This window comes from Chiloscyllium punctatum, chromosome 11 (genome assembly GCF_047496795.1).
Source record: "Chiloscyllium punctatum isolate Juve2018m chromosome 11, sChiPun1.3, whole genome shotgun sequence".
Taxonomy (NCBI): domain Eukaryota; kingdom Metazoa; phylum Chordata; class Chondrichthyes; order Orectolobiformes; family Hemiscylliidae; genus Chiloscyllium; species Chiloscyllium punctatum.
In genome coordinates this window covers 41,962,675-41,976,457 of record NC_092749.1, presented here as the reverse complement: position 1 = coordinate 41,976,457, position 13,783 = coordinate 41,962,675, and the positions used below count along the sequence as shown (strand labels likewise).

Below are 13,783 nucleotides of genomic sequence, written 5' to 3'. Positions count from 1 at the left end.
TTTTCTCCAAACAAGAACCTTTTTCATGAATTTACAGATGCTGGTGTGCTATATGTTTCAGGCCATTTGCATTTTAGATTGAGTTTATTTTAAACTGTGCATGTCAAATATTACTATTTCATTTCTCACATTTGATGACATGCATGTTTTATTATGTAAATATGTAAAGAATTAATTACTATGTATTGATCTTGAAAAGTTTGTTTTAAACTACGAAACAAATATGTTTTAAAATGTTATGAAGCTATTTGACCATATTGAATTTTACCAGGTTTATCACTTAATGTATTTATCAATTTTTAACAGCTACCATGGAAATCACTCACTAGCATCATAGAGTACTATTACATGTGGAAAACTACGGATAGATATGTACAACAGGTAAGAACATTACTTAGATTTGTGATTATTTTTTAAATTGTATATTTCTAAATTGCTAATTTGTTGAAATATGTGATAAGCTCACTGTCTTCAATAAGAAAACGTATATTATATTAAATAAAACTGATAAATGCAAATTTAAAATGTCCAAGAGGAAATTATAATTATCCAGTTTTTAAAAAATGGTATGAAAAGGTTATGCAACTGACCAAACAAGTGATGATTACAATTCCAGCAATTTCATCCTTGCAAAATAATACATCTGCAGGATCCATATTTATGTAATAGCTTGCTGAGGATAATATTGGTTGTGATGTCGCTACTCATTTTATTTTAGGCAGCTCAAGTTTTAAAAAGTCATTGCTTATTATTTCAAAATGTAAAATTACTAATTATTCTGACTCATAATGTTCAAGAGTTTTACACATCATGGCACAGAGTTGCCTTGTTGTTGTGTGTCAGGTTCGTTGGTGCAGATTTTGGACCAGCATCATGCTCCCACTCATTTTGATGAAGAGAATCATTGGGAAAAGCCAACTCATGATTTCATAATATGTACTTCAAGCAGGCATCCACCTATTTATGAAATCGGTCATTTATAACCCTCTGCTAAATTCCACTTTGTGATGTAGAAAAAGACATAAACAAAAATGTAAACTGGTCATAGTTCATTATTTTATACCTGAAATGTCCAAGACATTTCATTCAGAGGACTGCATTGGAAATAGACGGATGAGGCAGACAGTTAGTTTCACTGAAATTGTTTTTCTTTTAAAATGTTCTGTGCAGTGAACAAGTACTATTGCAGCCTGTCATAACAAATGACTACATTTTTAAAAGTTAATTTGTGGGCCTTGGACTTTTTTGATAGGCCCAACATATATTGCCTGTGTGACTAATCATGACAAGGTGATGGTGAGCTGGCGTTTTGGACCTCTACAATCTCTGTGGTGTAGGTCCACCTACAGTTGTTGTAAGGCTGATTGTTTCAGAATTTTGATGCAATTCCAGGGAAGGGTTAGCTAGATATTTCCAAATCAGGATGGGGTGTGACTTGTGGTGGAACCTGTAGTGCTGATGTTCCTATCACTGATGCACTTGTTTTTCTGAATGGTATTAATCACAGGTTTAGAGAGTGCTGTTGAAGCAGCCTTGGTGAGTTGCTCCTGTTACATAAGTTCTAAATGAACTTTTAAATAAATGTCGATGGGGTGCTATGGTATTAAAGTCTGATTTTGTCATTTAAACATGAAATCAAGAGCAAACAGTGGTTAATTTCACTGTGTTTCCAAATAAAATAACACATCGTTCAATTATTCATATGGTCATATCAAGAAAAATAAAGCAACTTAACAGAAAATTGGATGGCACAAGTAATGCTGTTAGGATGATTTTGTCCGATAATTTTACTTTGTTTATTTTTAGAAACGTCTTAAGGCTGCTGAGGCAGAGAGCAAATTGAAACAGGTGTACATCCCAACATAGTAAGTGCCTTTAAACCACCTTTCAATTCTAACACTTAGCATTTCATAACAGAGAAGTGTTTTCTAGGTCAGAAGATTATAACATGGATCGCAATATTTATGGAAAGTCAAAATGGACTGTCTCACCTATATATTAAAAAAGATTTATTTTCGTACATTTGGGAAAGTAACCTAAGGATATTTTTCTTTTGAGTTGTATATATTTGGATATAACCCTACAGCATGACATGGCCCTTGTCCCACACTTCAAAAATGTGGGGGTGAGCTCAGGTAAGAGAATATTGATTCCTCTGCAATTAATAATTGCCCATTAGCAAACTGGACACAGGTGATTTGCTCTTCAGGAAACACAAGTTCCACCTGTAAGAGCTGCAGGTCAATCAATAGGCAGAGCTCTCCAATATTGGCAGTGCTACTGGGAATGGTGACCAATTTCAGTTTTGCACACAACTTGAAAATGTGAGATACACTAGATTGTGATTTTGTGAATGTTTGATGACCCCAACAGAGGGGTTGGGGAGCGCAGAAGTTTGACAGACATGGGAAGAAGGAAACTTGTGGGTGTGATTACACCTTGGGAGGGCCTTGTCCATGTGTCCCCAGGGAGGCCCTTTGCTTGTCAGCAGCCAACACAGACAAAACTGCGGGGCAGGAAGGCAGGCATAGGTCTCCCCAGCACCTATTAAATTCGGTCACTAGTGGTAAAAGGCTGTTAAATAGACATTAATTGACAACCAAAAGGTCCCAATTTGCCCCTTGCACACAAACTGCTCGTTACTACCCCTACTGCTGACAAACATGCAAGGATGACAAGGATGGATAGGTAAGTAACACATAAGCCACTTTGTGGATTTGACATATCTCCCCATTCCCTTCACTTTCAAAGCTGCTGACCGCGGAATGTATAATCTTGTTGGATAATCATACCTGTTCCCCCTTCCATGTTCATTTATACAAAGAACCATGTTCAGTTTCTGATCAACAGCTTGGTTATTCAGTGTATTTTATGTTTTATTAAGCATTGATTGACACATAACTGTCCCTTGAAGTATTCATTCAGTTCAAGGGCAAACATTGATGGGCAATAAATACTTGTCACCAACACTGACATCTCAAGAAAAATGAAAAAAAGTCTCTGTATTCTCCTCCTATTTCACATCCTCTGAGATATTTTCACTGCTCCAATTCTGTCCTGTTCAACATTCCTGAATTTCAGGTCGACCGTGCTATCAGATGCAGAGGCTCGCAGCTGTGGAATTCTATCCATAAACCTTTCTGCTCTTTACCTCTTGCTTCTTTTTAAGGTGTCCTTACGTTCATTTCTGTAAAGCGCATTGTCACGTTTTACATGTTAGAAACGCTATGTTATCGTTGTAAGCGAAGTACTTTACCAGTGAGGCGACTTTTAACAGTTCACCCAAAGTTTGATAACATTTTTTTCAACTTTCAGTTCTGTTATTAATGGATATAGAAGAACACTTGTTTTTAGGATATATAGTTTAATTCTGTTCAAAGTTTGAGCAACTCAACTTTGTGACGTTTGTTCTATTTCAGTTACAGTTTTCAATTTAAGATTTTTTTTAAAGTATAAATCAAGTATTGGGAGTATTTCCTGGTAATAGATTTTCATATCACCCTCTCTTGTACTTTGGTTTATGGCTTGCTCAGTGATAAATTTGTCTTCATGTTTTGTGGGAAACCTTAACACAATCATTTTGCTCAGCAGAAGACTTTTTTTTAACAGGGTTCTCTGTTGGGAAAGTGTCTAGTGTTGGCTTTTCAAACAAGTTAAAGTTAAGCTGTCGGTCATTTTTAGAATTGGTCACAGAAAGTCAACACATAGTTCCAGAGGAAGGTGCTGGGTTTTTGGGAATTCTCCATCCAGTACCAAGTTTAATGAGTACTAAGTAAGATTCTGCTCTAGAACTCACCTGAGCATGCATTGATATCAACCATGTAACTAAAGCAAACTGTCTTTAATTGACAGTACCCTTTATGGCAGGCATTGGTATTGTGACACCCAAGGCTAAGCACCAACTCTTTGCATCAGGAATGTCCCCATCCCCATCACAGAATGCCACCCCAAATGTACTGTCACTCATTAAACCACCCCCTGCTGCCGTATCAACACCTTGTGATGAATTTGTTTTATTTTGTTGTGCAGTTAGTGTCATAGTCAGCATTCTGTGAAAATAACATTTCACAGTGTTTTAATGGGGTTTGCTATGTTTGACTATTCCAAAATATTACTTATATTAATTCTGCCCAGCAATAGGGGCTGGGCCTGTTGCAAGGGTTCAGTGGGTCACTCAGGACATAACATACAAATCAGGACCATGAGTAGGCCATTCACCCCTCAAGCTCGATCTGCCATTCAGTAGATCATCACTGATCTGATTGTAATCTCAAATTCACATTTCTACCTATCCCTGATAATTTGTCAACCTCTTGCTTAACAAGAATTTATCTACCTCGGCCTTAAAAATATTTAAGGACTCTGCGTCCACTACCTTTCTGAAAGACCGTTACAAGACACTCAACCCTCTGAGAGAAATTTTCTCTTCTATCACTGTTTCAAATGAGCAAATGATTTTAGATAGTGAGCTCTAGTTCTAAATTCTACCATAAATGGAAACATCCCTCAGAATTTTGTATCTTTCTTTCAAGTTGCCTTTTACTTTTTAATTCCAGGAATACAAACCTAGCCTTTCCAAATCTCCAAATCATTGACAGATATTGGGAACAGCTGGGGCCCAAGTACTGATCCTTGCCGTATCCCACTGGTCACAGTCTGCCAAAGTGATCCATTTATTCCTATTCTTTGTTTTCTTTCTGATTGATCAATCCTTAATCCATGCTAGTACATTGCCTCCTGTACCATGTGCTTTAATTTTGGTAACCAGTCTCCTGTGGGAGAGCTTCTTTAAAATCTTCTAAAAAATCTTAGCTATTCGACATCAATTGGCTTGCTTTTATCAATTTTGTTAGTAACATCCATCCATCCAATTTTCCATTTGCAAAACGATGCTATCAATGCCTGATTAGGTTGTTTTTAACCAAATATCCATTTGTCACTTATTGTGTGATTGATTCCTACATTGTCCTTACTATTGATGTAAGGCAGATGTGTCTTTAGATCCCTCTGTTACCCTTGCTCTTTTAAATAGTGTAGTAATATTTGCAAGCTTCTGCAGGAATCATTTTAGAATCTATGGAATTTTGGAAGTTGATTAGTAATGCATGGTCTTCTTGAAAGCCACCTCCTCCTCTCTTGGAGATGGACTTGCAAGTCCTGTGGTCCTGTCAACTTTCAGCACCACTGTTTTCTCCAGTGCAACTTTCTTTCTGATTCTTTCCCTACAATCCTGATTCACCCTCGTCACTTGGATCTGTAATTCTGGAAGCTTTCTTGTAACTTCTACAGTAAAAACAGATGCAAAAAAAAATCATTTAGCTTTGCCGCCATTTCTCTATTCCCCGTTATAACCTCACCAGTTTCTTCTTTTAATGGATCCACATTCACTATAGCCAAACCTTTCCTTTAAACGTAGCTGTAAAAACTTTTACAGTCCATTTTGGACTTTTTTTGTTTGTTTGCATTCATTCTTATTGGTTTCTTGGTTCTCCTCCTTTGTATTCTTAAAAACTTTCCAGTATTCAGATTTTTTAATATTTCTGGCCACTTTATAAGACTTTACTTTTTATCATTAATAGTACTAACTTCCTTTATCAGCCACAGTTGACTACTTTGTTTTGAGTAATTGCACCTTGCAGAAATGTATAGTTACTGTAAGCCATGTATTAGTTCTTTAAAAATTGTCCATTGCTTATGTACAGTCATGCTTTTTAAAGTATTTTCCCAATGCAGCTCTGCTCTTTGCAAACCTGGAGGACAGATCTTGTGGCATATTCTGAGCTTTTGAAAAGTATATCTTGGGATCACTTTATGCACATACAAGAGAATACTGCAATCTAACCGAGTGTTGTGACAAGGAGACAGGTGGCTATGTCAATTTGCCACAGCAAATGCAAATTCATGTTCCGAGCTTGATGGTATTTTTAACTGTAGGAATCCCAGTTTTGATTAATCAGGATGAATCACCCCAAAATGGTTTATTTTCTTAAAGTGATACCTCGAAATAGAACTTGGATCACTATATAGTATCGATTTTACTTCAGTGTGCTACAGTTCTATAACTGCAAGGTGATTCACAGTGGCTTAAGCAGACAAAAATGGAAGGAAAAAGAAATTAGGAAGGATGAACCAAAGGTTTTGTTAAAGAGATATATTTCAAGGAAGATCATGGAGGGTAAAAGGTGGGTGAAGAGATTTGGGGAAGGACTATCAAAGTGTAGAACCGAGATAGCTGAAGTCATGGTTGTCAGAGTAGCCAGAGTTGTGGGAATATTTAGTTGTTTCTGTATAGTTCTGGTGAATGCGAGGATTGTAAGGTTGGAGGGTCTAAGTGGAGATGGAGGGTGTAAACAGTTTCATACACAGTTAATAAAAGGATGATGTCACAATGGGATTTAAACATGAAGTTCAGATACTTAATTGGAAGCTTTAGGAACCAGATGCTGCTGTAAATTGGCAAAGTCTGGGCTGCATGATTGAGGATTAAGACTTGGTATGGAGTATGATGTAGGTAAAGGAATTTTAGAGAGTAGAGGTTGAGCATTCAGACAGGATATGATAAATTTATTGATAAGGATTACAGCAGCAAATGTCCTCTCCATTTTCCAACACTGGCTCCCTCCGTCCAACACAAAGTCAAAAGGGTTTGCTGATTAGTCTTTCAATGGTAGGAAAGCCATGTGGCTTCTGTTAAATCCCTAAGGCACCACTAAATTGCATTGACATTGGAATAATGGGTATTGTTTAACTCATTCATGATCCTTATTAACATCCTGCTGTTGGCTTCGGTCCTTCTATCCTCTGATTTTTTGAGGAAAACTCTCCCACTGCTGAAAAACTGACAAGGTTCCCTATATGAAGGGCTGCATTAGATCCAGCCCATAGTAGTCCACTTTTGCGTTCCGAGTATCGTTGTGTGTAATTTAGGATTTGCTCTGTTTAATTTTCCATCAACAATGCTTTTGTCAAACTGAATCTTCCACTATAATGCAAAAGCAAAGTACTGTGTGTGCTGGAGATCTGAAATAAAAGCAGGAAATGCTGGAAATAGCCAACCAGTCGAGTAGCATCTGTATAACGACAGTTGATACTTAAGTTTCATCAACCTGAAATATTATCGTTGTCTTTCCCTCTGCAGATGCTGCCAGACTTGTTGAGTATTTTCTGCATTTTCTGTTCGTACTTGTGCACTATTGCTTGGTAAAAATGTGAAGGCTTTTCCATAGCTTGCATCACCCATTCAAACACATCTTCTGATGCAGCATGAGTGCCAAGTTGCTGCAGAAGATGACAAAAACATGTTTTATTTGTACCTATGAGAAATTCTTCTGAGAGTTAGGCTAAGCATATATGAGTCTCAAAACTGCAAAAATATTAAATTCCTTGAAGTTTAATGTTTACTATTTTGACATTACTTTTATAAAGATGTGACATTTTACAGGAAATTAATGCTGAGCATATTTCAAACAGTTGCTGCATGTGGCTCCAAAAATGTGATTTAATGGCTTTTTTGTTCTTGTAAATTTTAAAGAACCAATTTTTGTCATACTGTTTGCCTACAATAATTGAATGCGTTTTTTTTCTTTCTCTTCAATGTAGCAATAAACCTAATCCCAATCAGATATCAGGTGTTAACGGTAAGCCTGTTGTGGTGAATGGTCCAGTTGGAGGAGTACTTCATCAAACCCAGAACTCAAGCATAGGCCGGCCCTGTGAGAGTTGTTACAGTGAGTACTATTAAAACTAAACTACTTAAGTAGAAGACCAGAAGGAACATGGTGCAACAATGAGAATATAAAATTTCTAAATTTAAAACCTATCTGGCTGCCTGGGGATTAATTGAAATCATTAATTCAGGTACTTAGTAAAATCCTGCTGTGTTTTCCCTCCAAGCTTTTTCTCTTATTTAGCTTTTACAGTGTAAGCAAAATCATACTGTTATGATCATCATGGGGAGCCTGAAATCAAAATGATCATATTTGCCAAATTATCCCAGATAAAGAAATTAGCAAGATTTCTATGTTTTATTTGAACCAAAGCAAATTAACCCTGAATCAAAAGGTCAATGATGTGTTTTAACCTAATTTCACTTTAAATTAGTTGATACAATAAGCATGTCTTACAAAATCACAAAAAATGGGACATTGCCAATAGACCTGTGGCATTATGTGTTCCAAAGTTTTCTTCTTTGGTAATTTGGATCTCTCTCTCCTACTGAATCTATTTGGCTCTCAAGCTGTAATCACTAGCAACCATGTTGTATTTGAAGTTCCCAAAGACTGGTGTTGCCTGAATGGCACACTCTCACAAAACCTTCCTAGCTAGATATAAGACCATCTTGATGGCAGAGTTGCCCCAAAAACCGTGATCCCCTTAGAGACTCCCTTTAATCGGTTTAATTGGCTCTGACAAAATTGAAGCATAGCAGTAAAATTGTACAACTCACAATTCCTGCTCTAACATTTGCAAACTGCTTTCTCTTCTATTTATCTGTATTACACACGTAGCTCCTTGTAAATGTGTCTTCTCTGTTGTTACCTGTTGCATGTCTTTTTTCTGGTTTTTTGAATATTAACTTCCTGGTGTTACTGCTTCCAAGTCAAAGATCACCGATTAGAATCATCATTTTTGTTTAAGAAATTACAATTGCCCTCTTTACAATTGACACAAACAATTACAAGTCCTTTTCAAATGTCTCTAAAACTAATTACAAATTCCACAAATATTTTAAACAAGTTACAAATTTTCCAAATGGAGTTGCTTCTGAGTCAAAGGTTGTAAACTATTCCTATAAAGCTTTGGGTACACTCAATGCAACTTTTTTCATACTGTTGGGGCTACAGTAATTCTGCTTTGTGACATTTTCTGGAGAGATCATAGCATGGCATTGTGACATCTATTATGGATAGTAGTAGTTTGGGGACTAAAGAACTGAATTGTGTGGGAGGAACAAAAGTGGAAATATAAATGGATTCTCATGTTGTGTGATTAAGGATAGAGGAAAAGGGCCAACTTCTGCATTGCATGGGAGATTTTGGAAGCTCAAGTTGAAACATTATTTTGGGCTAGCGGATATAACTTGGTTAGAAAGAAAGAATAGCAGGTATGGCTACTAAATCTACCGATGATACCAAGATAGCTAAGAAAGCAAGTCGTAACAAGGACACAAAGAGGCTTAATTACGAAGCAGAAAGTGGACAAGAAAGGAAAACGAATCCTGCGTGCTGGATTCCATTACCTCGTGGAAAAATCGTGCCTTATGTGCTCATTCAAATTAGCTTTGTTAGTCAGTGACAGAAACTCTCAAACCTCAGTAAACATTATTGAATCAAGTGATAGCCACCTTCATTGTTAATGTGTACACACTCAAAAATTGAGCTTAAGGTCATAGCTGACCCCTTCACCAAAGTACATGAGAAATTGGAACTTCAGTTAAACACTCTGAAGGCAAAGATCTTCTCCAATCAGATTCCACAATAAAATATGCCTACCTTGATCCCCTCATTTAATGTCAATGATGCAAAGTCCTGGTTCCTCTTGAACTTTGAATATGATGATATTTTGATGCTAGGTAAATGAACAAGTTGATGATCTATCCAGCAAGCATGAGGCTTTAAATGGAGTGAGTGCTGCAGCCTTCATTTAGTTCTTTTTTGCTTGAAAAGTGACTCATTCCAGGAGCTGCCAGTGCTTTGATCTAGCATTTTGTATTTGTCCTTTTGAGAAAAATAGGTGTTTATTATAATGAATGTAAGCTAAGCATGCATTTGACAACCATTAGCATATCAATACTCTGACTGAATTTGGAATTGGTTTTGATTGGAAGCCAGTGTAGGTTGAACAGCTTGGTTCTGTGGGTTACCTTCAAACCTGAGGATAATTTGTTGGAGTTGACATGAAGTATTGCAGCAAGGAAAGTGGAGAATAATGTGGATGTAATGACACAGAGCTGTGTTTGACCTCACTTTTCACTGAGATCGGGTTTTGGTGGTTGCCTTGGTGATGGTGACTGTTTGAACATCTTTGTGGAGGATGGTGACAAATTTCTCAGGGAAGCCAAACTTGAGAAGGATACTAAATTGCCTGCATCATAGTCAAATGGCATTCTGATTAAGTTTAATAAATTTGGATGATTAAGAACACAATGTATGTTACCTGCCTTCCGTGGACTTTGTCCACAAATGGAATTTTATAAGTTTAAAATATAGCTCTGATTCAGTATCTTATATATTAAGAGGAATCTATCATACTGAAACCATATCATATTAGTCATACCATATCTGTTTTTGGTTTTAAGCTAATCATAGTAGAATGAAATTATGGCAAAATTGGAGAAATGTCAACTGATTTGAATTTTGTTGTTGAGCAATAGTTCTGTTTTTCTTTTTTTCAGCCACACAATCCCAACAGTGGTATTCCTGGGGACCTCCAAATATGCAGTGTAGACTCTGTGCTTCATGCTGGACCTACTGGAAGAAGTACGGTGGTTTGAAGATGCCTACTCGAGCAGAAGCAGAAAAAATGTCACCCGCAGATGATGTTTCGGTAACAAAAAAACAGAAAGATTTGGACTTGTGTTCACTTGTGATTAGCTTTAGAGTTTAGTTTGGACCAGTTTAGTTTGATTTTCTTTATACCAGTACTAGTTCCTATTTGTAGGTTCTGGCAGTGGGAATTATTCACTTCTATTCAGTAAATTCATTTCTTTACTGTTCTTTGAGAATAGTGTGACCTGTTCAAATACGATTTCAAATTAATGCTAATTGAGCTCTTCAACTTGGTTACCTGAAACTGTTTTAGCATTGTGATCTATTAGATCAGACCATAACTTTTTTTTGTTTCCTCCTAATTGTGAAAGTGTGCCTTTTTATCATAAGTACGTTTTATGTGACTTACAGAAATCCATTATGGCATAATCTTGTCATGATTTTATTAAAAGTACAGGGAAACCAACTTCAAGGAAAGTTAAAAAATCAAACTGAGTTTGTTATAAATATTTTAGATAGATTTATGATATTGCAGAATGCACTCTGAAAGTTTAGGCGTCCCAGAAATTGCCATTATCAGTAGTTCGAATATAGTTGTGTCTTAGGTTTGTCCGATGTCCGTTGAAGTGTGTGCTAGTCACATAATTAAGCTTGGATCTGGAGCAAATTGAAATACAACGCAACAATATAAAGGGAGGTTTGAGAGCAGGCTATTTTGCATGGTAATATAGCTGGTGTTCAGTGTCTCTACTGCCTCCTAAAGGATATTTGTTTGCCTTGTATTTTTGTCATCTTGTGTGCATTCAGAGGTTGAATTTGAGAGTTCAGAGGATTTGACTTCGAGTGTTAGTTACAAATGCAGCACCGTTGTTATTAGAAAAGTTATTTCGCACAATGCAATGCATTTAGTGACTAATTAAGTGTTCTCTTTCTCTATTCTAAAAAGGAGTCCCACATAAGAAGCGTCTTTCATCATGGTCAACTGGGGCATGGTGTACCAATACACATTGATAGTCCAAAATCTACTTTGAAGACTCGTCAGTCTTTCTTCCTGCAGACCACACGTCTTACAAAACTTGCCAGGCATGTCTGCAGAGATATTCTGCAACTGAAACAGGCGGCAAGGAAACCATTTGTTCCGATTAACTGTGCTGCCATTAAGGCAGAATGTAAGAACTTTTTAAATTCCTAGCTTTGAGTTTCATGCTTTCACCATTCCCTGACCTAATGTTTGCAATAAATGATACTTATGACTTACTACATTATTTATTTGTCTGGAATTTTTTAAAATTTGTTCAAAAGTCTTCTATATCTGTATGTGTTATTCTCTGAACAACTTCAAGGAAGACTGTCTGCTTCAAAACTTAAGTAGGAGTAAAATCTCAGAGAATTAGTTTTTGAATAACTGAAAGGTAATGGAATTAATTCAAGATTTAAAAATGCATTAATCTAAACAATCTGTAACATAGAAAAACCGTTTTTGTTTTAGAACATTGAAATGAAATTGGTTCCAAGTCTTTGAAATTAATTGATTCTGCAATACTTAGTTTAAAAACCAAAATAAATTCACAAAATTTGATCCAATACCTAATACCTGTAATCTTGGTTTCTTCCAGAACCATATGTCTACAAGCAAAACATTAATTATTGACCTATATACAATGCACAAAGACCCAGCCTTCTTAAAACTGTATAATGTAGTGTTGCAGCGTACTTTCAAAAAATAACTATTTTTATACACTGCAAATAACTTTAGAACAAAATAAACTGAATAGGCTGCAAAATGGATATTTTTTGCAGACTTCTTTCTTTAGGTTGATTACATTGTGACTTCACGTCTGCTGCTTTAGCTGCAATCAAGCCATTCTAGATGTCATTTAACTGCACAAAACTAAGACAATATAAAAACATAAGAAATTTTATGAAATAAATGACTGGCAAATATCTATTTGTAAGCAGAAAAGCTGTAAACATGGTAATAATTGTTTTTGTAATTTTTTTGCACAAATGTCAGTTGAGAATTCTGAACATTGTGCAATTGGTATTCAGTTTACTCTTCAGTATGAAAATTATAATGAAACTTTAAGTACAAGAATTCACCATGACAGTTTTCTAGAATATGTTTCCAACATCAATACTAAAAGGAATACCTATCCCTTTAATGTTGCAATGTAAATGTGTGGACTCCTTTTAGTAGAAAATGATTAGCACCTTTTGCAGCTACTCTTTGTTTTATTTCTTTCCATTTGCGCATGTTGTAAATTATGTAATTCTTTTTAAATGCTGCATGCAGCTTCTAATTTTACATAATCACAAACCATCTTCGTAAGTGTTCCATATTCTGTAAAAGCCTCTGATTGACAGCATACTGCTCTTGCAATGCAGAGATTGCTTGATTAGCACTTTATAAAATGTGGAAAGAACTGGAAGTGAGATTTGCAAGTAATTATTTTGAACAAGCTGACATTTTGTAATATCACAACTGAATGCCAATTAATTCAGTAGTTCATGGATGTTTGTGGGATGCTGTTCATACTATGGGAAAGTTCAGCATAAATTTCCTGAATTGCTTGAATTGTAGAAGAACTCTTGAGCTTTACTGAAACTGTTGTGCAGATGTGTGTGAATGAATGGTTTAATTAGGCATCAAAAGTACAAAATGTCAGCAGTTTATTCAGTGTATTTTTTCATAAAGGTAATAATGGTGTGACTTATCGGCATGCTGCTTTTTCAGTGTAATTAGGTGAGTAAAAGTGGCAGGCATTTAGAGAAATCTATCATGATCAGACTTTTTTTTTAATCTGCTTGTGTAGACAATATTTCAATATCCCAACAGCTGGGAGATGAGCAGAGACCGTATATACAATGGAGGGATTGTGTTTCTCGCTCTCTTCCTTCCAATTCCCTATTTTAGTTTAACCGTTTTTGGAGATGAATAAGACAAGTACTGATCCGCTCAAAATTTGCTGGGCCTCCAGTGAAGATTCCCAAGTGGGGTGCCATCTGCTTTTGCCGGTTTCTGTCTCAGGCTTATAACTGCAATCAAAAGGAAATGCTAGAAACTTTCGGCAGGCCCATTAACATCTTTGGAGAAAGAAACTTTACAGGGACGTAAACATTCATCAGAATTGAAAAAGGTTAGAAATGCATGATATTTTGAGAAAACTTTGGGAAGGGGTCAGGTGGGAAGAAGAACAAAAGAAAAAGTCTCTGATAAGGTGGAGGACACAGGAAAATAAATTATATTAAGTTTTACCGGAGAAATGTAGTGGGAATGGGTTAGATGTAGAAGAAAG

At 36.2% G+C, this 13,783-nt stretch overlaps 1 protein-coding gene across 9 annotated transcripts in view; it reads left to right on the top strand.

The window, feature by feature from the left end:
- mta3 (metastasis associated 1 family, member 3) overlaps nt 1-13,783 on the top strand; it is a 242,560-nt gene that overhangs the window by 149,143 nt on the left and 79,634 nt on the right. For all 9 annotated transcript variants that reach the window (XM_072580676.1, XM_072580680.1, XM_072580681.1 and 6 more), the window contains 5 exons: nt 307-381; nt 1,807-1,865; nt 7,600-7,727; nt 10,394-10,545; nt 11,434-11,656. In XM_072580676.1, the coding sequence (XP_072436777.1) occupies nt 307-381; nt 1,807-1,865; nt 7,600-7,727; nt 10,394-10,545; nt 11,434-11,656 (637 nt within the window). The remainder of the gene's footprint in view (nt 1-306; nt 382-1,806; nt 1,866-7,599; nt 7,728-10,393; nt 10,546-11,433; nt 11,657-13,783) is intronic.